Source organism: Salvelinus alpinus, chromosome 38, assembly GCF_045679555.1.
Source record: "Salvelinus alpinus chromosome 38, SLU_Salpinus.1, whole genome shotgun sequence".
Taxonomy (NCBI): Eukaryota; Metazoa; Chordata; class Actinopteri; order Salmoniformes; family Salmonidae; genus Salvelinus; species Salvelinus alpinus.
Genome location: NC_092123.1, coordinates 4,852,177 through 4,877,245, shown reverse-complemented (window position 1 = coordinate 4,877,245; position 25,069 = coordinate 4,852,177). Strand labels below are relative to the sequence as shown.

Sequence of the window (25,069 nt, the reverse complement as noted above, 5' to 3'; positions counted from 1 at the left end):
CTACTAACACTATAGTACACTAATGATACCGTAGGTACGTTGGTGTTATACTGTACCCCACCCTCCCCCAATACATACACCTGACCACACACACCTTCAACTAGCAGCCCTATAATGGACCTACAAGAGTAATCAGTAGGCTAACCGTGATACAATAACTGTTTGGAACTGTGAATATACCAATCGTGTCTTTCTACATTCCTGGCCGACGTCCTTGTGTGCATTCATTTTGCCCAATGCTAAACACCTTGTTGCAGCAGTATTATAACATCTCCCCATTTTGCTGCAACTGTTCGTGTTCGCAGGAGCATTGTATTGGTGATCCTCACTGCGTATGAATTCGCAGGCAGTGCAATAGGTTTTCAATGTAGGCTAATGATGTACCCTCGCTGTTCCCTTTCCCCAGACCCCCCCCCCCCCCCCCCTAACAAAAGAGGGAAGGAAGGTGGGGGGTGCTTCTGATGCCATCCTCGTGCATAAAAGAGGGTTGAAAATCAATTACCTGTAGAGAGAGCCATCATCTTGATTTAAATCCAGGTTAGAAAACGATACAAAACCCGCAGCAATGAAAGTCAAGGGTATGCTGCGGCTCCTTCAGAGGGATATAGATATTCTCCGTTTATATTTGCCACCGCAGGCAGTCTCGATCGTGTATTGTTCTCTCCTGATTTGCTTGACTGACTTCCTACTCATATCAAGCAGCTGTTTGCGTCTTGTGCTGCCACCTCCTTCCCGCCTTTTGGAGATGAGAGGTTTTAATGCCGAGCCCTCATCTTCGGTTGTGACAACAACGTTTTTCGTGTTACATACCCTTGGTCTCAAGTCATTTGTCCACTCAGAGCGGAGTTGCGGCCCGGCGCCCCATCTAAATCAGAAATCACACTCACCTCCAGTTGCCGCTCACATGCACACACTGCAACGATTTGCTAACCGGTGCGTTATCATAGGTGCGACAGTGAAAACGATCCTCCAGGAACTCCAAGCGTCACTTAACTTTCCCCTGTTATCTTACTTGCCACTGTAGGCTACTCTAGCCTATGCACATTGCTGTGGTTAGTTAAAACGTCATCCTCTCCCGCAAGCTAATAAGCTGTCTAGTCGAATTCAATTTAATGAATGAGGGGCAGTGGGTTGATCCATCCAGAAGGAAAAAAATAAGGCTATATCCCAAGGACCCATTAAAACGGTATACCTATTCACCTACATGTTCAATTTTGGTCCTCTCTGTTCACCTAGCCTTTTCTCTCATTCAGTGGGAAATGCGTCAGCTTTGTCGAGAAGAAAATTACCGCTTATAATTGCTTTAATGCACATGGTACTGCTGCCTCCAGAGTACTGCCTATGATTTCGATCCGACCTATTATGCCACGATGACTCACCAGCCTAAGGTCCATCATTGAGAATTATAACGGTAATGACCAGAGGAAATCGAGAATGAACGCACTCAAATGCTAAAAGAAGGATCGCAATACATCAGTCTATCAAACGGTGTGATTACGCAATCGTTCCTGAAAAAAAACTACTTTTTATTTGTATTGTTTTACAGTTAGCCTACATCAAACAAAGTCGTTATACCAATTGCCATAAGAGGGTACTCTAACTCCATATTTTCTGACAGAACATTGTGCTGACTAATCATATTTCACTCTACTGTAGCACGGTATTCATTACAATCAATAGTTGACAGTTCAGTTTGACATATCTATAATGCGTGAATTATTTGCACCAAGTAGACACATGTTGCACTGTCTTGTAAATTGCTAGGTACGTCTGAGTTATTTAAGTGGTGCTAAGGTGTTTCAGCCCCATGTTTGAGCTGTACAGCTCCGTCCCTATAGCGCGTTCTGACCCTACCATAATTCCATCGGGTGGTGCTGAAACTAACTTGTGCATGGAAAACAGTAATTCCTAAAGTACAATGCTTATCATGTAAAGCACTTCCAGTGTTTGGGAAAGAGAGTATGCCAAGTGTGTCCTATTATAAGAACATCACATGGTCCAAAAACAATTAACCCACTGCATACCTCCTATAGCTACGCCTAAAACTACATTGACTCAATAACAGACTTTACACTGTGTTGTATGTTACCAGGTGTGAGTTATCACCGTATATATAAATCATAATCACCATGTGTGACTGTGCAGGTGTAAATGAAAGTGTTGTATTGAGTCATATTTCCTCTTGTTTCTCCCCCCCCCCCCAGGAACGCAGTCGATGGAAACAAGAAGTTGTTTGCAATCTATGATACCAGGTAAGATACCAGGTATGATACCAGTAAGATACCAGGTAAGTACTGACAGCCCCCACGGGCTCGAGTGGTCGATTTGATTATTGAATGGGACTTGGAGGAAGGGAGATAGACCCCTTATGACACTTTGCATCAGGTATAGCAATTCAGTCTAGGCCTACTATTTGGCCCATTATGTGAAATCTTATAGAGATTAGAAGATATTCAGGTTTATAGTCAATTAGATGAATATCTGGAGTGAGCGGGGTTGGCTCCAATCCAAGCCATTACCTTTACTGCCTCCACCGGTGGCGTCTTTGCCAGTAGCCTATATTCATTTCAGTGAGGAGTATAGTTCTTTCATGTCTCCCGGTTGCATAGAGAGAGAGGAGAGAAATCCGAAATACGAGGGATGTCAAACCGAACAGATCTGAAGGGTCTGAAAAGCCAACGACTTCCTCCACGAGAACTTGCCAATGGAATAATCTGATTTGTAAACATATTGTACCGTTTTTGCGTTGCACTTTTTTCACCTAAACAGTAAGGAATGTGGGCTTTTCTGAGTGGAAAATTATTTAGTGTTCTTTCAGCACCAGTGATTGTAGCTGTCGTTTGTTGCGCACAAAGGTGAGTGATTTCTCCAGTAAAAGTGTGACGGGAAAAACGAACGTGCAAGTTTTGTAGTAAACACAATCTTTTTGTTGTTGTTTCAGCGTGAATGAACCAGGGAACATGTCGTTTGTGAAAGAGACGGTGGACAAACTACTAAAGGGATATGATATTCGTCTTCGACCAGACTTTGGAGGTACGTTTTCAAAAGTGGGGCAACCATGTTGCAGCGTGTCCATGTTTACTATGCAGATTCGCACATCTTGGGCTCATATTGCAGCCATTTTTCGAATTCACTGTCATTGTAAATGATACCATTGCATTTGCATTACAGGGGCCCCTGTTGCAGTTGGCATGAGTATAGATGTGGCGAGCATAGACATGGTATCGGAAGTCAACATGGTGAGTGAACCCCCCCATAATGTAAACATTGGGACTCACACAATTGTGCTTTTTGCTTTGCTCACTTTCATATAGTACTTGAATATGTTTCTCCTGGGATTCACGAACTGTGTAAACTTTCATTCAAAATCATACAATAATGTCCTACAATTAGATTTATTGTGCGCCTAACTATGTTTCACAATGTTTGTATTCGGCCAATATCACGTTAGATACCGGCCGCTGTCCATCAGACTAGTGCTGAAAATGGTCTACATTTAGGATGCAGAGTGGTACTCTGCTCTGCACTCTTTTGTCAGTTGTCTTGTGTTTGTATGTGTGTTTTTACTCTAACTCAATTAACATTTCTGAGTCATTCTCCCCTTGATCTTGTTCGTCAGTTGTGCTAACTCTGTTGGTATGTGGCATTGGAAATTGAAAAGTACAGTATGTTCAGCAACTCCAACACTTCAACGAGGAGTATTAGAAGCTCTCTCTCTCTCTCTGTCTGTCTCTGTCTCTCTCTGTCTCTCTCTCTGTCTCTCCAATTTGCTTTATTGACCTGAAGTAACAATGTACATATTGCCAAAGCTTACTTTGGAGATTTACAATATTAACATCATTAAAATAATAATAATCTATTGTCAACAGGACAACAGCAACAATGATAATCAAGGGTCAAAATAACCATACATTGAACAATGGCTTAGAGGACATGTGCTGGTTGGTTGGTCTGACAGACACTGTACCTCATCTTATGCCAGGCAGCAATGAAGTGCGCTGCCAACGCAGAGCTCTCTGCGTCCTCCCTCAACAGGACGGGTAGTTTGTTCTCATCAGAGAGGTCTTTGAAACCTTGAATAAGGTTTTTTTCTCTCTCTCTCTCCCAGCTCTCCCTCTTTCTCGCTCTCTCTCGCTCTCTCTCGCTCTCACGAACGCACGCGCACACACGTACTTCTATACCCGCACACACCTTTACCACCCCCTGCATCTGTGGCTTGTCTTTGAATACACCTGCCTGGGCTCAACTTCTTACAACTGTGCATGTGCAGTGTGTATCCTGTAAAGTGGCGCAGCATGTGCACAGCAGCTGTTCACGTTTCTATCAGAAATAATGATCTCTGGGCTGCTCCCCTATCTGGGACTGGCATTTCAGGTGAGAAGCGACTTAATTCGCCATGTGCGCAGGATACAACAGGTGTGAAACAGTACAGTGAAATTCTTACCCTGAGAATGCAGTGTTAATAATAATTAATAATAATAATATAGATAACAAAAAATCTTTTAAATAATAACTACGATGTGAGATAAATAAACAAGAGAATACTGGAGTGGTTGAGATGGGTTTATACATAAAAAGTGAATGTTATTAGGATATACATGTGAACAGGACTGAAAAGTACCTGGTAGTTTGATATAAAGTGCCTTCGGAAAGTATTCAGACCCTTTGACTTTTACAAATTTTGCTACACACAATACCCCAGAATGACAAAGCAAAAACAGGTTTTTAGATTTTTTTTGCTAATTTATATGAAAAAAAACCAACATATCACATTTACATAAATATTCTGACCCTTTACTCAGTACTTTGTTGAAGCACCTTTTGCAGCGATTATAGCATCAAGTCTTTTTGGGTATGACGCTACAAGCTTGGCACACCTGTATTTGGGAAAGATGGGGAGTTTCTCCCATTCTTCTCTGCAGATCCTCTCAAGCTCTGTCAGTTTCGATCGGGAGCGTTGCTGCACAGCTGTTTTCAGGTCTCTCCAGAGATGTTCGATCGGGTTCAAGTCCGTGCTCTGGCTGGGCCACTCAAGAACATTCAGAGACTTGTCCCGACGCCACTCCCATAGACTGCCAGAGGTCCAGACAACAGGCTCCGATTTGACACACTGAACTCTATCTGAGAAGTAGTTAGTGAACCAGTCGAGGCAGTCATTAGAGAAATCAAATTAAATCAAATCAGATTTTATTTGTCACATACACATGGTTAGCAGATGTTAATGCGAGAGTAGCGAAATGCTTGTGCTTCTAGTTCTGACCATGCAGTAATATCTAACAAGTAATGTAACAATTTCACAACAACTACCTTAAACACACAAGTGTAAAGGAATGAATAAGAATATGTACATAAAAATATATGGATGAGCGATAGCCGAACGGCATAGGCAAGATGCAGTAGTTGGTATAGAGTACAGTATATACATATGGGATGAGTAATGTAGGGTATGCAAACATTATGTAAAGTGGCATTCTTTAAAGTGGCTAGTGATACATTTATTACATCCAATTTTTAATTATTAAAGTGGCTAGAGATTTGAGTCAGTATGTTGGCAGCAGCCACTCAATGTTAGTGATGGCTGTTTAACAGTCTGATGGTCTTGAGATAGAAGCTGTTTTTCAGTCTCTCGGTCCCAGCTTTGATGCACCTGTACTGTCCTCTCCTACTGGATGATAGCGGGGTGAACAGGCAGTGGCTCTGGTGGTTGTTGTCCTTGAGGATCTTTTTGGCCTTCCTGTGACATCGGGTGGTGTAGGTGTCCTGGAGGGCAGGTAGTTTCCCCCCGGTGATGCGTTGTGCAGACATCACTACCCTCTGGAGAGCCTTACGGTTGTGGGCAGAGCAGTTGCCGTACCAGGTGGTGATACAGTCCGACAGGATGCTATCGATTGTGCATCTGTAAAAGTTTGTGAGTGTTTGTGGTGACAAGCCGAATTTCTTCAGCCTCCTGAGGTTGAAGAGGAGCTGCTTCACCTTCTTCAGCACGCTGTCTGTGTGGGTGGACCATTTCAGTTTGTCCGTGATGTGTACACAGAGGAACTTAAAATGATTTACCTTCTCCACTACTGTCCCGTTGATGTGGATAGGGGGCTACTCCCTCTGCTGTTTCCTGAAGTCCACGATCATCTCCTTTGTTTTGTTGACATTGAGTGTGAGGTTATTTTCCTTACTCCACACTCCGAGGGCTCTCACCTCCTCCCTGTAGGCTGTCTCGTCATTGTTGGTAGTCAAGCCTACCACTGTAGTGTTGTCTGCAAACTTGATGTTTGAGTTGGAGGCGTGCATGGCCTCGCAGTCATGGGTGAACAGGGTGTACAGGTGAGGGCTGAGAACGCACCCTTGTGGGAGCCTAGTGTTGAATATCAGCAGGATGGTGATAGTTGTTTCCTACCCTCACCACCTGGAGGTGGTCCGTCAGGAAGTCCAGGACCCAGTTGCACAGGTCGGGGTCGAGACCCAGGGTGACGAGTTTGGAGGGTACTATAGTGTTAAATGCTGAGCTGTAGTCCATGAACATCATTCTTACATAGGTATTCCTCTTGTCCAGATGGGTTAGGGCAGTGTGCAGTGTGATTGCGATTACGTCGTCTGTGGACCTATTGGGGCAGTAAGCAAATTGGGGTGGGTCTAGGGTGTCAGGTAGGGTGGAGGTGCTATGTTCCTTGACTAGTCTCTCAAAGCACTTCATGATTGCGGAAGTGAGTGCTATGGGGCAATAGTCATTTAGCTCAGTTACCTTAGCTTTCTTGGGAACAGGAACAATGGTGGCCCTCTTGAAGCATGTGGGAACAGCAGACTGGGATAAGGATTGATTGAATATGTCCGTAAACACACCAGCCAGCTGGTCTGCGCATGCTCTGAGGACGTGGCTAGGGATGTCGTCTGGGCCGGCAGCCTTGCGAGGGTTAACACGTTTAAATGTTTTACTCACGTTGGCTGCAGTGAAGGAGATCCCGCAGGTTTTGGTAGCGGGCCGTGTCGGTGACACTTTAATGTCCTCAAAGTGAGCAAAGAAGTTGTTTAGTTTGTCTGGTTTTCTTTTTGTAGTCCGTGATTGACTGTAGACCCTGCCACATACCTCTCATGTCTGAGCCTTTGAATTGCGACTCCACTTTGTCTCTATACTGACGCTTAGCTTGGTTGATTGACTTGCGGAGGGAATAGCTACACTGTTTGTATTCGGTCATGTTGCCGGTCGCTTTGCCCTGTTTAAAAGCAGTGGTTCGCGCTTTCAGTTTTGCTGAAGGTAGCCATGTGGAAAGCGTGGCCAGCCATAGAGAAATGCTTATTGAAATTCTCACTTATCGTGGATTTATCGGGGTGACAGTGTTTCTCTAGCCTCAGCTCAGTGGGCAGCTGAGAGGAGGTGCTCTTATTCTCCATGGATTTTACAGTGTCCCAACATTTTTGGGAATTAGTGCTGCAGGATGCAAATTTCTGTTTGAAAAAGCTAGCCTTTGCTTTCCTAACTGACTGTGTATATTGGTTCTTGACTTCCCTGAAAAGTTACATATCGCGGGGACTATTCGAAGCTAGTGCAGTGCGCCACAGGATGTTTTTGTGCTGGTCAAGGGCAGTCAAGTCTGGAATGAACCAAGGGCTATATCTGTTCTGGTTCAACATTTTTTTAATGGGGCATGCTTATTTAAGATGGTGAGGAAGGCACTTTTGAAGAACAACCAGGCATCCTCTACTGACGGGATGAGGTCAATATCCTTCCAAGATACCTGGGCCAGGTCGATTAGAAATGCCTGTTCGCAGATGTGTTTTAGGGAGCGTTTGACAGTGATGAGGGGTGGTCGTTTGACCGCGGACCCATAACGGACGCAGGCAATGAGGCAGTGATTACTGAGATCCTGGTTGAAAACAGGGGAGGTGTATTTAGAGGGCAAGTTGGTCAGGATGATATCTATGAGGGTGCCCATGTTTACGGATTTGGGGTTGTACCTGGTAGGTTCCTTGATAATTTGTGTGAGATCGCTTAGATTGTAGGACGGCCGGAGTGTTAAGCATATCCCAGTTTAGGTCACCTAACAGTACGAACTCTGACGATAGATGGGGGCAATCAATTCACATATGGTGTCCAGGGCACAGCTGGGAGCTGAGGGGAGTCTATAACAAGCGGCAACAGTGAGAGACTTATTTCTGGAGAGATGGATTTTTAAAAGTAGTAGCTCGAGCTGTTTGGGCATAGACCTGGATAGTAGGACAGAACTCTGCAGGCTATCTCTTCAGTAGATTGCAACTCTGCCCCCTTTAGCAGTTCTATCTTGATGGAAAATGTTGTAAATGGGGATGCAAATCTCAGAATTGTTGGTGGCCTTCCTAAGCCAGGATTCATACACGGCTAGGACATCAGGGTTGGCGGAGTGTGCTAAAGCAGTGAATAAAGCAAACTTAGGGAGGAGGCTTCTGATGTTAACATGCATGAACCCAAGGCTTTTCCGGTTACAGAAGTCAACAAATGAGAGCGCCTGGGGACACACAGGGCCTGGATTAACCTCTACATCACCAGAGGAACAGAGGAGGAGTAGGATAGGGGTACGGCTAAAGGCTATAAGAACTGGTCGTCTAGTGCGTTCGGAACAGAGAGTAAAAGGAGCAGACTTCTGGGCATGGTAGGATAGATTCAGAGCATAATGCACAGACAAGGGCATGGTAGGGTGCGAGTACAGTGGAGGTAAACCTAGGCATTGAGTGACGATGAGAGAGGCTGCATCTCTGGAAGTACCAGTTAAGCTAGGTGCGGTCTCCGCATGTGTGGGGGGGTACGGCAACTGAGGCATGTAGAGTGGCACTAGGGGCTCCACAGTAAAACAAAACAATGAGAGCTACCCTTAACAACAGTATACAAGGCATATTGACATTAGAGGGAGGCATAAAGCAATCACAGGTGTTGATTGGGAGGGCTAAGACAACAACGGTTAAACAGCTAACACAACAACAACGGGTAAATGGCGATGAATGGGGGGTCAGTTAGCTACACACAGGGCCTGAGTTTGAGGCTAGTGCCGACAGATAAACTAAATGAAGTACCGTGTTAAAGAACAGTCCAGTAGGCATCAGCTGTGTTGCCGAGTGATCATAGGGTCCAATAAGCAGCAATGGACTAAACAGGGAGCTGCTCGGCAGTCGTCACTACGTTAGGCGAGCGGGAGACACGGTGCTCAGATAGTTAGCGGGCCGGGGCTAGTAGCTGGGTCCTCACTGACATCAACGACGCAGAGGCCGGTTGAGAGCACATCGTCCGAAATACGTCAGCAGACCAGTCATGATGGATCGGCGGGGCTCCGTGTTGACAAAGGGTCCAGGCCAGTTGGCAAGAGAGGTATTGTAGTTGGTGTACTTCGTTTGCTAGCCGGCGGAATGGGACTAGCTCGAGGCTAACTGATGCTTGCATCTGGACAAAGGTGTTAGCCACGATAGCCACTCGGTAGTAGTGCGTCATGCGTCCTCCGAAACACAACCCAACCAAGCCGCACTGCATTCTACAGAAGATAATGGTATAGGAAACCTACAAAATAATAGCAAGAACCCCCTCTGCAGTTTAGAAAATGCTGTCATAATGCTGTGCTGATAAACATTTACAATACATGTTTAACATTTTAAACATGGCTTTCGACCTTCGTCTCTGCGATAATCCGGTGTAATGGTCCAGAGCATGCGGCAGGAATCCAGTGATATAGTGGGGGGAAAAAGCAGTTCGATATGCTCAGGGCTGATATCGTGCTGTGCAGACTGGCAGATATTATCCGGGGCTATCCAGGCTAAAGCGGCTGGTGTCTGTGCTAAAGGTTAAGACTGCTAGCAGTGGCTAACAATAGCTAGTAGCTAATTAGCTGGCTAGCTTCTGAAGGATAGCTTCTGATGCAGGTTTCAGTTATAAGGTAAAAAAAAAATAGCAGATCCGTACCACGTTGGGTGAGGCGGGTTGCAGGAAGGTACAGTGGGGAGAACAAGTATTTGATACACTGCCGATTTTGCCGATTTTCCTACTTACAAAGCATGTAGAGGTCTGTAATTTTTATCATAGGTACACTTCAACTGTGAGAGACGGAATCTAAAACAAAAATCCCGAAAATCACATTGTATGATTTTTAAGTAATTAATTAGCATTTTATTGCATGACATAAGTATTTGATACATCAGAAAAGCAGAACTTAATATTTGGTACAGAATCCTTTGTTTGTAATTACAGAGATCATACGTTTCCTGTAGTTCTTGACCAGGTTTGCACACACTGCAGCAGGGATTTTGGCCCACTCCTCCATACAGACCTTCTCCAAATCCTTCAGGTTTCGGGGCTGTCGCTGGGCAATACGGACTTTCAGCTCCCTCCAAAGATTTTCTATTGGGTTCAGGTCTGGAGACTGGCTAGGCCACTCCAGGACCTTGAGATACTTCTTACGGAGCCACTCCTTAGTTGCCCTGGCTGTGTGTTTCGGGTCGTTGTCATGCTGGAAGACCCAGCCACGACCCATCATCAATGCTCTTACTGAGGGAAGGAGGTTGTTGGCTAAGATCTCGCAATACATGGCCCCATCCATCCTCCCCTCAATACGGTGCAGTCGTCCTGTCCCCTTTGCAGAAAAGCATCCCCAAAGAATGATGTTTCCACCTCCATGCTTCACGGTTGGGATGGTGTTCTTGGGGTTGTACTCATCCTTCTTCTTCCTCCAAGCACGGCGAGTGGAGTTTAGACCAAAAAGCTCTATTTTTGAATCATCAGACCACATGACCTTCTCCCATTCCTCCTCTGGATCATCCAGATGGTCATTGGCAAACTTCAGACGGGCCTGGACATGCGCCTGCTTGAGCAGGGGGACCTTGTGTGCGCTGCAGGATTTTAATCCATGACGGCGTAGTGTGTTACTAATGGTTTTCTTTGAGACTGTGGTCCCAGCTCTCTTCAGGTCATTGACCAGGTCCTGCCGTGTAGTTCTGGGCTGATCCCTCACCTTCCTCATGATCATTGATGCCCCACGAGGTGAGATCTTGCATGGAGCCCCAGACCGAGGGTGATTGACCATCATCTTGAACTTCTTCTATTTTCTTCTATTTTCTAATAATTGCGCCAACAGTTGTTGCCTTCTCACCAAGCTGCTTGCCTATTGTCCTGTAGCCCATCCCAGCCTTGTGCAGGTCTACAATTTTATCCCTGATGTCCTTACACAGCTCTCTGGTCTTGGCCATTGTGGAGAGGTTGGAGTCTGTTTGATTGAGTGTGTGGACAGGTGTCTTTTATACAGGTAACGAGTTCAAACAGGTGCAGTTAATACAGGTAATGAGTGGAGAACAGGAGGGCTTCTTAAAGAAAAACTAACAGGTCTGTGAGAGCCGGAATTCTTACTGGTTGGTAGGTGATCAAATACTTATGTCATGCAATAAAATGCAAATTAATTACTTAAAAATCATACAATGTGATTTTCTGGATTTTTGTTTTAGATTCCGTCTCTCACAGTTGAAGTGTACCTATGATAAAAATTACAGACCTCTACATGCTTTGTAAGTAGGAAAACCTGCAAAATCGGCAGTGTATCAAATACTTGTTCTCCCCACTGTATATTTAATTTGAAAATGGAAAAAGAGGGGCCTCCCGGGTGGCCCAGTGGTCTAGGGCACTGTATCGCAGCGCTAGCTGCGCCACCAGAGACTCTGGGTTCGCGCCCAGGCTCTGTTGCAGCCGGCCGCGACCGGGAGGTTAGGGTTAGGGAGGGTTTGGCCGGTAGGGATATCCTTGTCTCATCGCGCACCAGCGACTCCTGTGGCGGGCCGGGCACAGTGCGCGCTAACCAAGGTAGCCAGGTGCACAGTGTTTCCTCCAACACATTGGTGCGGCTGGCTTCCGGGTTGGAGGCGCGCTGTGTTAAGAAGCAGTGCGGCTTGGTTGGGTTGTGTTTCGGAGGACACATGGCTTTCGACCTTCGTCTCTCCCGAGCCCGTACAATTTAAAAAGGAAAAAAAGAAGAAAAAAGAAAATGGAAAAAGAGATTGAAATGTATACAGAAACATTAAAAAAGCTGAATATTTACACGGTACAAAAACAAACACGTCTTGCTGCTACGCCATCTTGGTTGAGGCCACTGTGTTCTTGGGAACCTTCAATGCTGCAGAAATGTTGGGGAACTCTTACCCAGATCTGTACCTTGAGACAATCCTGTCTCTGAGCTCTACGGACAATTCCTTCGACCTCATGGCTTGGTTTTTGCTCTGACAATGTAGTAGTATAATAGTGGCCAGTAGCAGGATAAATAGATACAAACTAATGGTAATGACAATCAATAATCAATGGACAGCAGTGTGAAAAATGTGGCAATTTTTCATACACATGACATTCTCAAGAACGAGGTGCAAAATTGAAAATACAGAGAGCCAAAATAGAAAAAAGAGATGAACTAATTAATTCACTGATTACACAATGAATGTTCTGGGTGATGTTCAATTAAGACAACAAGTTTTGGATTATGTAATATACATCCTGGAGGATGTTCAAGCGTCTCAGGACGCTGATCGAGGATCTGTTTTGCCCTTTAGATCATAACAAATTGAGGTGACGTTGACACGGAGGACCTAAACCTGGATCAGCACTCCTCCTTTTGAGCCACTTGACACATACGGACCCTGGTCATGTAGTGATTGCGATCCTTCTAGTAAGCACTGTAACCCGACCAAGTAAACCATTCATGTTCTTTGATCTTCCTGAAACCAGGGACAGTTGTTTACCTTGGAACAGGAGGCACTTTTGCGCCGCGACAATGGAAGTAGCCTGTAGGAAATGTGTAAATGAGATACTCCTCTTTCCCTTTGATAGAAGAATCTCTTTGAAGATAATATGTAGTCCCATGGGGACTCTATATCTTTGAAATGGCAGAATTAGCTCTAAAACGATGGCTGGTCCTACATGTGTAGGTAAATACTGCTTTGTGTATAGTCAGTGATCTTGGGTCAATAAGCTGTTCTCTCTCTCTGTGAGAACCTCAGTGATGGCTACATTTGCAGTTTGTCTTCCAAAGGGATGTTTTCTCTCTACTCTTAACACTGCATGGAGGAGGCAGGGGAGAGACTGTCATAGCCGTAGCCATCAGTTACCATGGGAACTAGGGTAATTACTAGCACATACTGTATGACTGTGTATTGACTGCACCCGGGTGATGGTAGAACTTGAAAAACAGTATTGACCAAAGCAAATTGATGAACCATCTGAATGGCCACTCTGCACTTTCTTTGTTATGTTTCCGCAGTTTATTGAACAATAGATTTTTACTTAAATGACTGTCCATTTCAGGTTAGTTGAATCTCAAGCAACTGGAGTAGAAAGAGAAGAAATGTTGTAGGGTAGCTTCAGTCAAGTTGTTGTTGTATGGAGAAGATACGAACCCATAAGGGACTGCAGAAATGGAGAACGATTTGAGTTCGCTATGAGATAGCCCGAGTAACCAGCCGTCAGTCCCTCTGCAGAGTGTGTGTGGGTGGGTGGGTGTAGAAAATCTGTCATATGAAGTGGATATTTTTCCTCTCTCCAACTGTTCCTGTCATTACTGTTTGCTTTTCTCTGTCTATCGGAAGAAATCCTGCCCATAGACCATACTGACCCTGGAATTTGCATATAGGTTCATTTTAATGTTCCATCAGGAACTATGTGTAACCAGATGTCGAAGGGCACCATTCTCACCATAACCCCTATGAATATTGGCAGGTCTACTAGGGGTTGTGAGGCAATTGGTCTCCTGAAGTTACGGCCGTAATTCCCAGAGTGCTGTAGGAGAGTTATAAGAGGTGTAATGGGGTTATGCTTAAACGTTGACCCCCACTTTATCATTTTGGATTGCTATCGGACATGATTCTATCGATCCATGAAGCCAGCTCTCTGCAGTAGCATGATCCCTCTACAAAGTCTATATAGCGAGTGTGAGCGTGAGCGTGTGTGTGTGTGTGTGCAAGGGCCTTCTTTTGTGCATGGCAATGCTGAAGATGAGTGCCCACATTTCCGGTGCAATGCTTTGGCCCAGCATCTTATCATGTTATTTGTGTCGGTGTACACAGGCAGCTATTTATCCCATCAGTCTTCTGTGTAATTCTTGGTCGCTTCCTGCCCCTTGGGAATCACTTGTAAATCCTGTATGAATCCTTTTATCACAGTTTTAATTTATCTATCAAACCCCACTAATGCACATACAGAGAGATCCATTGTTATCGCAGCCAAAGCTCTGTGTGTTTAGAAGCCATTATTATCCATTACATCTCTATATACGGCTCTGGGTCTCCCCTCTCATAGTGTATTTAAGATCATTTCTGGGGTAATCAGCTCCTCCTACTAAAGGACATTAGAGTAGATCAGAGACCATGCATGCTATTTTTAATATGATTTTGAGGTTCACCACAGAAGTGGGGAGTGAGGGTGATTTCCCGCAGTGAAAAATGGGCTTCCAAGAAGAAACCTCTTGGGGAATCCTGTGGAATAGCTTTGAAAATGACCGACTGCGTCAAATGATTCTTTACTGAGTTTGGATTGACAATAATGTATAACCGAATTAGCTACATTGATTTGTTTTTATAACTGTGTTTGCAATTTGAGGGTCACTGTTCGTGTAGTTTATCGCCGTTTGGCTTAGTATGTTGTTATTGATGGTTACTGTGGTTATTAAGATGGCTATTATTTCTAACACTAACCAAAAGGCGTTTTAGCTAAGAGACTTCAGTTCAGTTATGAGCGACATACTGTAGTTAATAATAGAGAATGTTTACGATCCGTCCGTCAGCTGACTATTGTCACTGCACTATGAATATCTCATTTTATGTATTTAATTTAACTAGGCAAGTCAGTTAAGAACAACATTTTATTTACAATGACAGCGGGTTAACTGCCTTGTTCAGGGGCAGAACGACAGACTTTTATTATGTCAGCTCAGGGATTCGATCCAGCAACCTTTCTGTTACTGGCCCAACGCTCTAACCACTAGGCTACCTGATTTACATCAATCTGTTTGATAATATATAGCTAAGCACCTTATAGAGGTTGTGTTTGTGCCTACAGTACATGATGGCATGTGGGGACCGCATGCAAATAAGCCTTACATATCTACTCACAATGTCAATTGGAATTGTATTGGCTAATGACCTTGGGGTCTACGCATAACTTCCTCTTTCTACGAATGCATGATGTCACAAGGAGACCATTTGTAAATGCACTAAACGTACACGGATTTACGGCAAGGGGTGAGATCATAGAATTACGGACGTTGTTGGTGGGATAGGGCCGGTTCATAAAGAGTGGTTTTGTGTGAAAGCATGATCATGATAAGCCAGTTGTTTGATAATGAGGAGCATCTGTTGGAGACAGGGAGCAGATGCAATGACAAATGAGAATAGTAGGCTACTGCGTCGGTCAGTATGCAGGGATCATCACACACTGTAGGCTGAATAAACGACGCCACCAAACAAGAGCAGGTTCAACTCCCCCAAAGGCCACGTCCCAAATGGCACCCTATTCCCTATGCAGTGCACTACTTTTGCCCAGGGCCCACTGTGTAAGGAATAGAGTGCCATTTGGGACGCGCCCAGTGTCATCAGTAACATTGGGTCACTAAATGAATTACAGAAGGACAAAAAAAAAAAACGCTGTCTTGGAGAATGTAGTAGCAGTAAAATCGCAGTAATATGGACGCCCATGACTGATAAGTCCTTACAGGGTGCGTTATTGAATGAAAATAAATCAAAGGCTATACACAAGCATGCACGCACACACACACACACACACACACACACACACACCAACACACACACACACACACACACACACACACACACACACACACACACAGCTAAACAGTGTGCAGTAAACATGCAAAGAGCCTTCCCCTCAGTCCTTCCAGGTAGATACTTTGAACGGAATTGAAACTGCAGATTCCACCTTTAAGGAGATCACCACAATTGCCACTGTAGCATGGCAGCATCAGTGTGATAAACTGTCTGATTCAGAGTCAGACTTCACAAGGTGAGCAACTACTCCTTTATTTGAAATGATCTGTGATTGTCTCCGTGCAAGATTTATAAGAATTCCAAGGCAGCTGCTGCTTTGAATGCAGGACCCGGCTACAGTGGTTATTTAAATCATTCATGCTCTTTCATGTAAAGACTTATCTAAAACTACATCCCTGACTGGTTTACACTTCTCACCCCTGGAACACTCCCATCTTGAAATATCTGAAATAATCTCCAGGGACATCATTGAACAGTTGGTTGGAGGTATACGGAGTCATACATTTAGTGTACATTTTGTATCTCTTTATCCTAAAAACTGATCAAATGGAGGGAGTACGTGCCCCCTCACTTTCAATTGGCATGATGTCTTGCCTCTGGCTCTCCTCCATAGCAAGCTGCAAGGACTGAGTAGGCTGCACTGAAATATTGGACCCAATACCACACAATGTAATTGGCTTTAGTCAGAGACCATGTGGTTGGCTCCACTCATAACAGTGCTGCTGGCGTAGAGAGAGAAACACATTGCTGTTGGGTATTTTGGAGTGTGTGGCGGAGCCACTTGGACAGACTCCTGGTACAGCCTGGCCCTGCCTACAGTATGGCTGTTGTGTAATCGCCATTAGGACTGTGGCTGAATCACACAGCCATGCCACACTGTTCCTCCTGCTACCTGGTGGGAAGCGTTCTACTGCGGCGGCCATTTTGACACAGAGGGTCGGTATTGAGGAGAAGTGGAGTGGGTTGAGTGGGTCTGAGGGGAAATTTGGAAAATCAGTTTGGTTGGCAGGAGGATGTGTCAGAGTAGAACACTGTGCGCCATCACGTTGCAACCTTTCCCCTCACCATTCAGACAGCTTGTGACTGTAAACTCCTCATCTCTCCTCCCCAAATAGGCTTATCTACAATCATTCTCAGAACTATGGGGTGCAGACTCAAGAAACACACACACACACACACACACACGCACTGTATGTCAATAAAAAATAAGGAAGTGGATATACTACAGTATACTAACATCACCATATGTTAATCTCCTTCCAGGACTACACTTTAACCATGTACTTCCAGCAGTACTGGAGGGACAAGAGGCTGGCGTACTTAGGGATCCCACTGAACCTCACCCTGGATAACCGGGTAGCAGATTCACTCTGGGTCCCTGACACCTACTTCCTGAATGACAAGAAGTCCTTCGTCCACGGTGTGACGGTCAAGAACCGCATGATCCGCCTCCACCCGGATGGAACAGTGCTCTACGGCCTGAGGTGGGTTCCAAAGCAGGGGAACCAATGGGTTCTAGATTAATGCATCCAAGACTGATTCATTTGAAGGGATATCACAATATTTTATTATTTTATAGTAATAAATGCTGTATGGTATGTATGAGCTGCTAGGTTTTTTTAAAGAAGTGGGGCATTCCCACTCCTCTCTTTTTATGTCTGTTGGATAGCATAGACGGAGAGGAATACTAGAGGAGAGAGCCCAGAAATAGCAGTGGACCAGATTTTTAACCATGCTGCAGTGATCTTTGTGTTCCGGAGGCAGTGGCTTAGACCACTGGACCACCTCTAGGCCACCAGCTGCTATGTTTTTGGCTAGTAAATATAATCCCTTCCTATAGGCTCAATTTAGCTTTTCCCTCGACATACTGGTGCAGTAGCGTGTACATTGTCGAGCTTTGTTGAAATGTGCATTTTTAAAACATATGGTAAGATGAGAAGAAAACAACATAAAACAAGAAAATGTATAGATGATGATGCAAGCTCAGCTGTTGCTTTGTTATGATACCCTGTTTCAATATCCATAGCCATTGGTCTTTGTTGTTTGACAAGTCCTGAATTGTTCATCGGGCTAATAAATATGTATAATGCATGGTTTTCTTCCAAATTGAGCCATCCAGCATGGAAATTCAATAATTTTTGCATACTAATAATTCGCACTGGACTAGTTTTGAATTATACGTAGTTGGATTCAATACAATGCATTGATTCTGTTCTTTTAACATCCTGTCAATCTGTTTCATGTACCCCCTCTAAAGAACATGCGTGTGTGTGTGTGTGTGTGTGTGTGTGTGTGTGTGTGTGTGTGTGTGTGTGTGTGTGTGTGTGTGTGTGTGTGTGTGTGTGTGTGTGTGTGTGTGTGTGTGTGCGTGCGCGCGTGCGTGCGTGCGTGTGCATGTGTGCATGCTTGCACGTGCGTAGGTGGAATCATCCATCTTGTCTAATAGCTTCTGACAAACACACTCGTCTGGATGTAATGCATTTCTGAGATGACAGTATAGCTATGTGATCTGGCATTCTTATCCATAAAGACGTATATGACGTATTGTTTTAGATTGTGCTTATACTGTCTAGTGGTTACAGATTTACTAATGGAGTCCAGGAATTCAGCAACTTGTGCAAACATGATTTGATTTTGACTTCTTCAAGCCAAGGGCACGTCAGGAAGATCAATTGTTGTTGTACCGAAAATATTCAACCTCATGATCTGACCAAAAGAACAAAACCACTAGGGTTCATAGCTATACCATTTAGCAGACACTTTTATACAAAGCAACTTACAGTCATGCGTGCGTATATTTCACGTATGGGTGGCCCTGGGAACAAACCCATTATCCTGGCGCTGCAACACCCTGCTCTACCAACTGAGCCATACAGGACCACACAGTCCACATCCCAACTCAATCAATCACTCACCCTGAAACCTACGGTCCACCTGTAAGTGATAATGTATGGAATGGAATGCCAGAGTAGGATCTCCAGACATTACTATGTGGAATGTTCAGATGTTACATTACCTGTCCAGTAAAGTAACCGAGGCGTGAGTGTACTGTAATGATGAGTTCTGGTTCTGAAGGCTTATTTCGTCATATCTTAAGGTAATCTGGTCTACCTGGCTGAACCTGATACCAACTGAAACACTATGAGTAAAAGATCAATGCACATATATAGTTTCTCTTCAACAATTATAGTCTATACTGGAATGTATTCAGTTTCAGCTCTTCTTGCTTACAAGTGGGAGCAGAGAGCTGTCCTTTCTCTCTGTGGAGTTGACTGTGGTTGTTCAGGAGATCATAACGTGATGGTGAATAACATTATACTGTAATTATATGGTTTCATGCACAGGTGAGAAGTTAAGGTGGATCCACAGCAGACACTATGGCTGGAGAACGTGTGTGTGTGGGCTCCGGTAAAAGCTTAAGTTAACGTGATCCTCTTTCCCCCTTGTGTGTGTGTGTGTGTGTGTGTGTTGACCTCAGGATCACAACGACGGCAGCCTGTATGATGGACCTGAGGAGGTACCCTCTGGACGAGCAGAACTGCACTCTGGAGATCGAGAGCTGTGAGTGACCTCAAAACCATCAACCTCTAAAATGACTATTTCTCTATTAGATTTCAGTATTTCAATATATAAAACAAAATGATGTGTATACCATTTTACAATTTCAGTATAAAAAATATTTTAGTAAAAGATATACAACCACAATGGAGATTACTGTGACACTGTATGTTAAAGGGCCAATGCAGCCGTTTTTATCTCAATATCAAATCACTTCTGGGTAACAATTAAGCACCTTATTTTCAGTTCAAATGTTAAACGAGAAACAAAAATGGACTCTTTGGGGGTGTTCGGAATGGGGAGGGGAAAACAGAAAACTAGCTGTTATTGGCAGAGAGGTTTGGAACTCTCTTTCTTATTGGTCTATTAACTAATTTACCACATGGTGATGTCACCAGCCAGGCCAAAACTCCATCCCACCAAAACACGCTGAAATTTCAGGTGGTCTTTTCAAATAGCTCTTACTCTAAAAGGGCATTATCATAATTTTCACAATTTCACAGTATTACTGCAACCTCTGAGTATGGAAATATACACTGAGTACACCAAACATTAGGAACACCTTCCTAATATTGAGTTGCAAGGACTCTACAAGGCATCGAAAGCATTCCACAGGGATGCTGGCCTATGTTTTAACTACATTGGCAGCACGTTTCCTCCATGTGCTGCCAATGCTTCCCATAGTTGTGTCAAGTTGGCTGGATGTCCTTTGGGTGGTGGAGCATTCTTGATACACACGGGAAACTGTTGAGCGTGAACAACCCAGCAGCATTGTAGCTCTTGACACAAACAGGTGTGCCTGGCATCATCTAGCATACCCTGTTCAAAGGCACTTACATTTTTTGTCTTGCCCATTCACCCTCTGAATGGCAGACATACACAATCCATATCTTGTTTGTCTCAAGGCTTAAAAATCCTTCTTTAGCCTGTCTCCTCCCCTTTATCTACACTGATTGAAATGGATTTAACAAGTGACATCAACAATGGATCCTAGCTTTCACATGGATTCACCTGGTCAGTCTATGTCATGGAAAGAGCAGGTGTTCTTAATGTTTTGTATACAGAACACAGAAAAATCACATTTTTGATTGCCCTGGGCCTTTTTAGTGGTTCAATTGAGAGAGTGGAGATGTAATGATCTGTGACTTAGTTTCTTCACATGGTATCCCACTCCAGGAGGTTCATTCTAACCCTGTCTTTCTTTCTGTGGTTCAGATGGATACACGACAGATGACATTGAGTTCTACTGGAAGGGAGGAGACAATGCGGTGACGGGGGTGACACGTATTGAGCTGCCACAGTTCTCCATAGTGGACTACAAGCTGGTGTCCAGAAATGTTGTCTTTTCCACAGGTAAAAACACATTCTCAGAAAATACACATCCTTACCATGTTATTGTACACTCTCGTTGGCTGGCCCTCGCTTCATACTCGTCGCCAAACCCACTGGTTCCAGGTCATCTACAAGACCCTGCTAGGTAAAGTCCCCCCTTATCTCAGCTCGCTGGTCACCATAGCAGCACCTACCTGTAGCACGCGCTCCAGCAGGTATATCTCTCTAGTCACCCCCAAAACCAATTCTTCCTTTGGACGCCTCTCCTTCCAGTTCTCTGCTGCCAATGACTGGAACGAACTACAAAAATCTCTGAAACTGGAAACACCTATCTCCCTCACTAGCTTTAAGCACCAGCTGTCAGAGCAGCTCATAGATTACTGCACCTGTACATAACCCATCTACAATTTAGCCCAAACAACTACCTCTTTACCTACTGTATTTATTTATTAATTTATTTTGCTCCTTTGCACCCCATTATTTCTGTCTCTACTTTGCACTTTCTTCCACTGCAAACCAACCATTCCATTGTTTTTTTTTGTTTTTATTTTACTTGCTGTGTTGTACTCACTTCGCCTCCATGGCCTTTTATATTTTTATTTATTTATACATATATTTGTTTGCCTTCACCTCCCTTATCTCACCTCACTTGCTCACATTGTATATAGACTTATTTTTTTTTTTTATATTTTTTTTTTTCACTGTATTATTGACTATATGTTTGTTTTACTCCATGTGTAACTATGTGTTGTTGTATGTGTCGAACTGCTTTGCTTTATCTTGGCCAGGTCGCAATTGTAAATGAGAACGTGTTCTCAATTTGCCTACCTGGTTAAATAAAGGTTAAATAAATAAAAAAATAAATAAAAATTTTCCATCTAGCTTTTTACCAAACCAGTGCTTCACTGTGAAACTCTTCACTGCTACTTCAGTTTTCTAGTGGCTGTATCTTCCAGTTCAGAAGAAATGTTACCGGTATCCTTGACATCATTTGGTGCGTGGGTGCGTGCATGTTCGTGTATGCGTGCACATGCATGTCAGGGTGTGAGAGTTTGTATGTATATGCACTTGCTTGTATGTGTGAATTCCTCACCATCCCTACCTTTATTTGAGAACCCGATGGCAGCCATTAAATTTGAGTGTCTAGTGTGGCCCCTCTATACTCTTTCCTCTCTCCCTTCTCCCTGGCTCCTCAGTGTGGGCCCCCCTCTTCCCTCTCCCTGGGTCCTCGGTGTGACCCCCTGTCTCCCTTCTCCTCTGAGGACCCCTGCATCATACTTCAAAGGCCTGTCTCCCTCCCCGAGCCTGGCCAACTTTCCTCCATGTGCTGCTGTTGCTGGCTTCACTCACAGAGACTCACACAGGAGCAGTGAATGATGGTAGGATGGCAATTACCCAGCTGTTTTCTTCAGCTCTTTAAAAGAGAGACAGCATGGAGAAGCAGCCTGGGGAACAGGGCATCAGACATTCATGTGGAAAATCAGGCCCAGAGCATCAATTATTCCCCTCCAAGCTCACAAGGAAACATTGACATAAGGATTTAAAGTTTTAATGTCATGTACACGAGTACAGTGAAATGCCTTTCTTGAACCCAACAATGCAGTAGTCAATCAACAATATAGTGCTAAAAATAACATAAGGTAGAACAAAAACACACAGGAAACAGAAATAAGAAGAACACAAGAAAGTAAGTAAGCATACTATATACAGGGTTAGTCAGTTCCAGTACCATATTTACAATGTGCAGTGATACTGTAGCGGTAGAGGTAGATAAGTATAGGGGTAAGGTGAGTAGGCATATATGATAAACAGAGTAGTAGCAGCGTATATGATGATTGTATGTGAGTGGGTGTGCAGGTGTGTAGTCAGTATAAATGTATGTGCATAATATTATGTGTGTGTGAGCAAATTATGAATTGAGTGTTTGTGTGTTGGAGTGTCTGTGTGCGTGAGTGTGCAGGGCCCTGTGAGTGTGCATAGAGAAAGTACAATGTAAATAAGTGAAATACAAAGGTCAACTCCGATTGGTTGTTTTCACATGCTTTTTTCCCCCCTCTCACTTTAGTAGTGGATAAAGGGGATCTGTGTTGAACTGGTGAACGTTGTCGGACATCGCACACCTTACATTATGAGAGTTTTCACGGTCGTGGTCGTCATGGGTGTTGTCATGGTTACCATATCACCATCATCACCATCCTCCTATTCCTTCCTCTCCTCCTTCTCATCCCCCTCTTCCTCCTCCTTATAACATATGGTGTACTCTCCCACTCGCTGACGTACGTCCAGAGACACAGCTAGTGTGAACGCTTAGTTGCACACCTACATCCTCTGTATCACCAATCTTCATTCAACACCTACTTTCGCATCCCACTATTCCTTGCATAATGTTACCTTTTTTAAAGGGACAGTTCCCTCCCATGACGAATGTGCCTCATCTCACGTATACAGTACACGGACAGCAATCCATGGATCCAGATAGTTTGTGATTCGAGAGTTTTGATTGGTTTGTTTAGAATGTTTGTGTGCAAATCAGTGGGAGTGGTATGATCCGTGTTAGCGTGACTCAAACCCCGTGCTTAAATAAATAGCCATGGTAATGTGTAGTATTGGAGAATAGGTACACTTTTTAGGTAAACTTTTCCTTCTGGTACTCGTTTTGTCCTTGGCTCTTAATGGATCAATAAGTGTCATTGATTGGTTGAGGAGTCCACACACTTGGATACCCAGATGTTAATTTGTCTCTGATTAACAAGGCATGGGCGAAAACCAGCAGACGCTATGAGCCTTGAGGACCAGAGTCATGCATCACTGTTGTAATGCTACGCAGAGAGGAATGTGCAACTCAAATGAACATTTACGATGACAGATATGTGATAAAGTGTGTTTTTCATAAGCCAGGTCAGAGAAGAAATACGTACATTACCAAATGCCTAACAGATCAAGCTCTAAGACTTTTATACATGCATAAATTCTGAAATTGTTTAAAATAAATAATATATGTCGATTGAAAGTGCAACATTTTCTATCATCACAGTTTTATTATTTGCCTTGCATTCAGCCACCGTGTGTCAAATTGTTGTGAAGTATGGTTCAAGGATGCTTGTTTCCATAGCGATAAATCCAACCCATGCTGCCATTGCCATAGAAACAAAAACAAAAACACGAGGTCTTCCAGTATGCTCCTCGAACCAAGAAGTCGTTCATTCTATTCAACCGCTCAACATCTTGTTTTCATAGGTGCCTATCCACGACTGTCTTTGAGCTTCAAGCTAAAGAGGAACATCGGCTACTTTATCCTGCAGACCTACATGCCCTCCATCCTGATCACCATCTTGTCCTGGGTCTCCTTCTGGATCAATTACGATGCCTCGGCTGCAAGAGTGGCATTAGGTTGGTGTCAAAGCCCCATATGTTACACATTGTACAATATTAACAAGCCTCTGAATCCCGTTTCCCTATCATTGTGACTGATCACAACATCCCACTAATTATACACTCTTAGCACCTTTTCTTCTATCTAGAACTAAAAAGGGTTATTTGGCTGTCCCCATAGGAGAACCCTTTGAATAACCCTTTTTGGTTCCAGGTAGAACCATTTTGCATTCCATGTAGAACCCTTTCCACAGATGCTTCTACATGGAACCCAAAAGGGTTCTACCTGGAACCAAAAAGGGTTCTCCTAAGGGGACAGGCGAAGAACCCTTTTGGAAACCTTTTGTAGGGTCACACATACGGTCTAGTCCGTGAGATAATTATATTCTAATTATATTTTGATGGTCTGCTCTGTATTACTGAGTGGACAGATTCCCCTGCACTCTCTCATGAACATAAAGCTGAGAAATGGGAGGTCTTTGCAAAGGCCTGCAATATCCGGTGGCTTGCTAATAAGGAGTCCACCAGAAAAAAACATGAACTCCCTCAGTGATGGATCGTTATGGGATTTCCGTTGCCACCCAGAAGGGTGCTTTGTGGAGGCTGCATGCCGGTAAGAGCAGCAATCAAGATATCAATGCAGGGGGAAAACAATTGAATTGTTTGAAGGTAAAATTGATTAGGGAGCAGTGTTACAGTGAATTCCAAATCCAGACGACCCACTTGCCCCTAATCTTATTCCAGCACATTTTCTTCACTCTCTCGTGGTGTACCTTTACTCAATAACTCTGAGCAAAAAGAAATAAAACTCCCCATTGAGTTACAGTGCATACATTTTAGCAGACTTTCTTATCCAGAGCGATGTACAAGTGCATATATTTTCATCCTCTTTTTCATACTGGGTCCCCCGTGGGAATTGAACCCTTAACCCTGAGCATAGCAAGCACCATGCTCTACCAACTGAGCCACACAGGACCTACAGCACATTCAGTGTAGCTCACCTTCTCCATGCATTCAGTGATATACAGGATGCACGGTGTGAGTAAAG

At 44.0% G+C, this 25,069-nt stretch overlaps 2 protein-coding genes across 5 annotated transcripts in view; one reads left to right on the top strand and one right to left on the bottom strand.

The window, feature by feature from the left end:
- The window catches only part of LOC139566414 (gamma-aminobutyric acid receptor subunit alpha-5-like), a 35,676-nt gene extending 34,200 nt beyond the window's left edge, over positions 1–1,476 (bottom strand). The window contains exon 1 of the mRNA XM_071387572.1: positions 503–1,476. Coding sequence (XP_071243673.1) covers positions 503–521 — 19 coding nt within the window. The 5' untranslated portion in view covers positions 522–1,476. The remainder of the gene's footprint in view (positions 1–502) is intronic.
- A 717-nt stretch (positions 1,477–2,193) lies between these two features.
- Positions 2,194–25,069, top strand: part of LOC139566413 (gamma-aminobutyric acid receptor subunit beta-3-like) — a 29,598-nt gene continuing 6,722 nt past the window's right edge. Inside the window, exons 1-7 of one of the 4 annotated variants that reach the window (XM_071387570.1) lie at positions 2,194–2,252; positions 2,942–3,033; positions 3,172–3,239; positions 17,023–17,243; positions 19,238–19,320; positions 20,533–20,670; positions 23,887–24,039. In XM_071387570.1, the coding sequence (XP_071243671.1) occupies positions 2,961–3,033; positions 3,172–3,239; positions 17,023–17,243; positions 19,238–19,320; positions 20,533–20,670; positions 23,887–24,039 (736 nt within the window). In that variant the 5' untranslated portion in view covers positions 2,194–2,252; positions 2,942–2,960. Of the gene's footprint in view, positions 2,253–2,405; positions 2,856–2,941; positions 3,034–3,171; positions 3,240–12,534; positions 12,660–17,022; positions 17,244–19,237; positions 19,321–20,532; positions 20,671–23,886; positions 24,040–25,069 lie in introns of those variants that run through there. The other 3 variants (XM_071387569.1, XM_071387568.1, XM_071387571.1) reach the window with 3 other exon arrangements.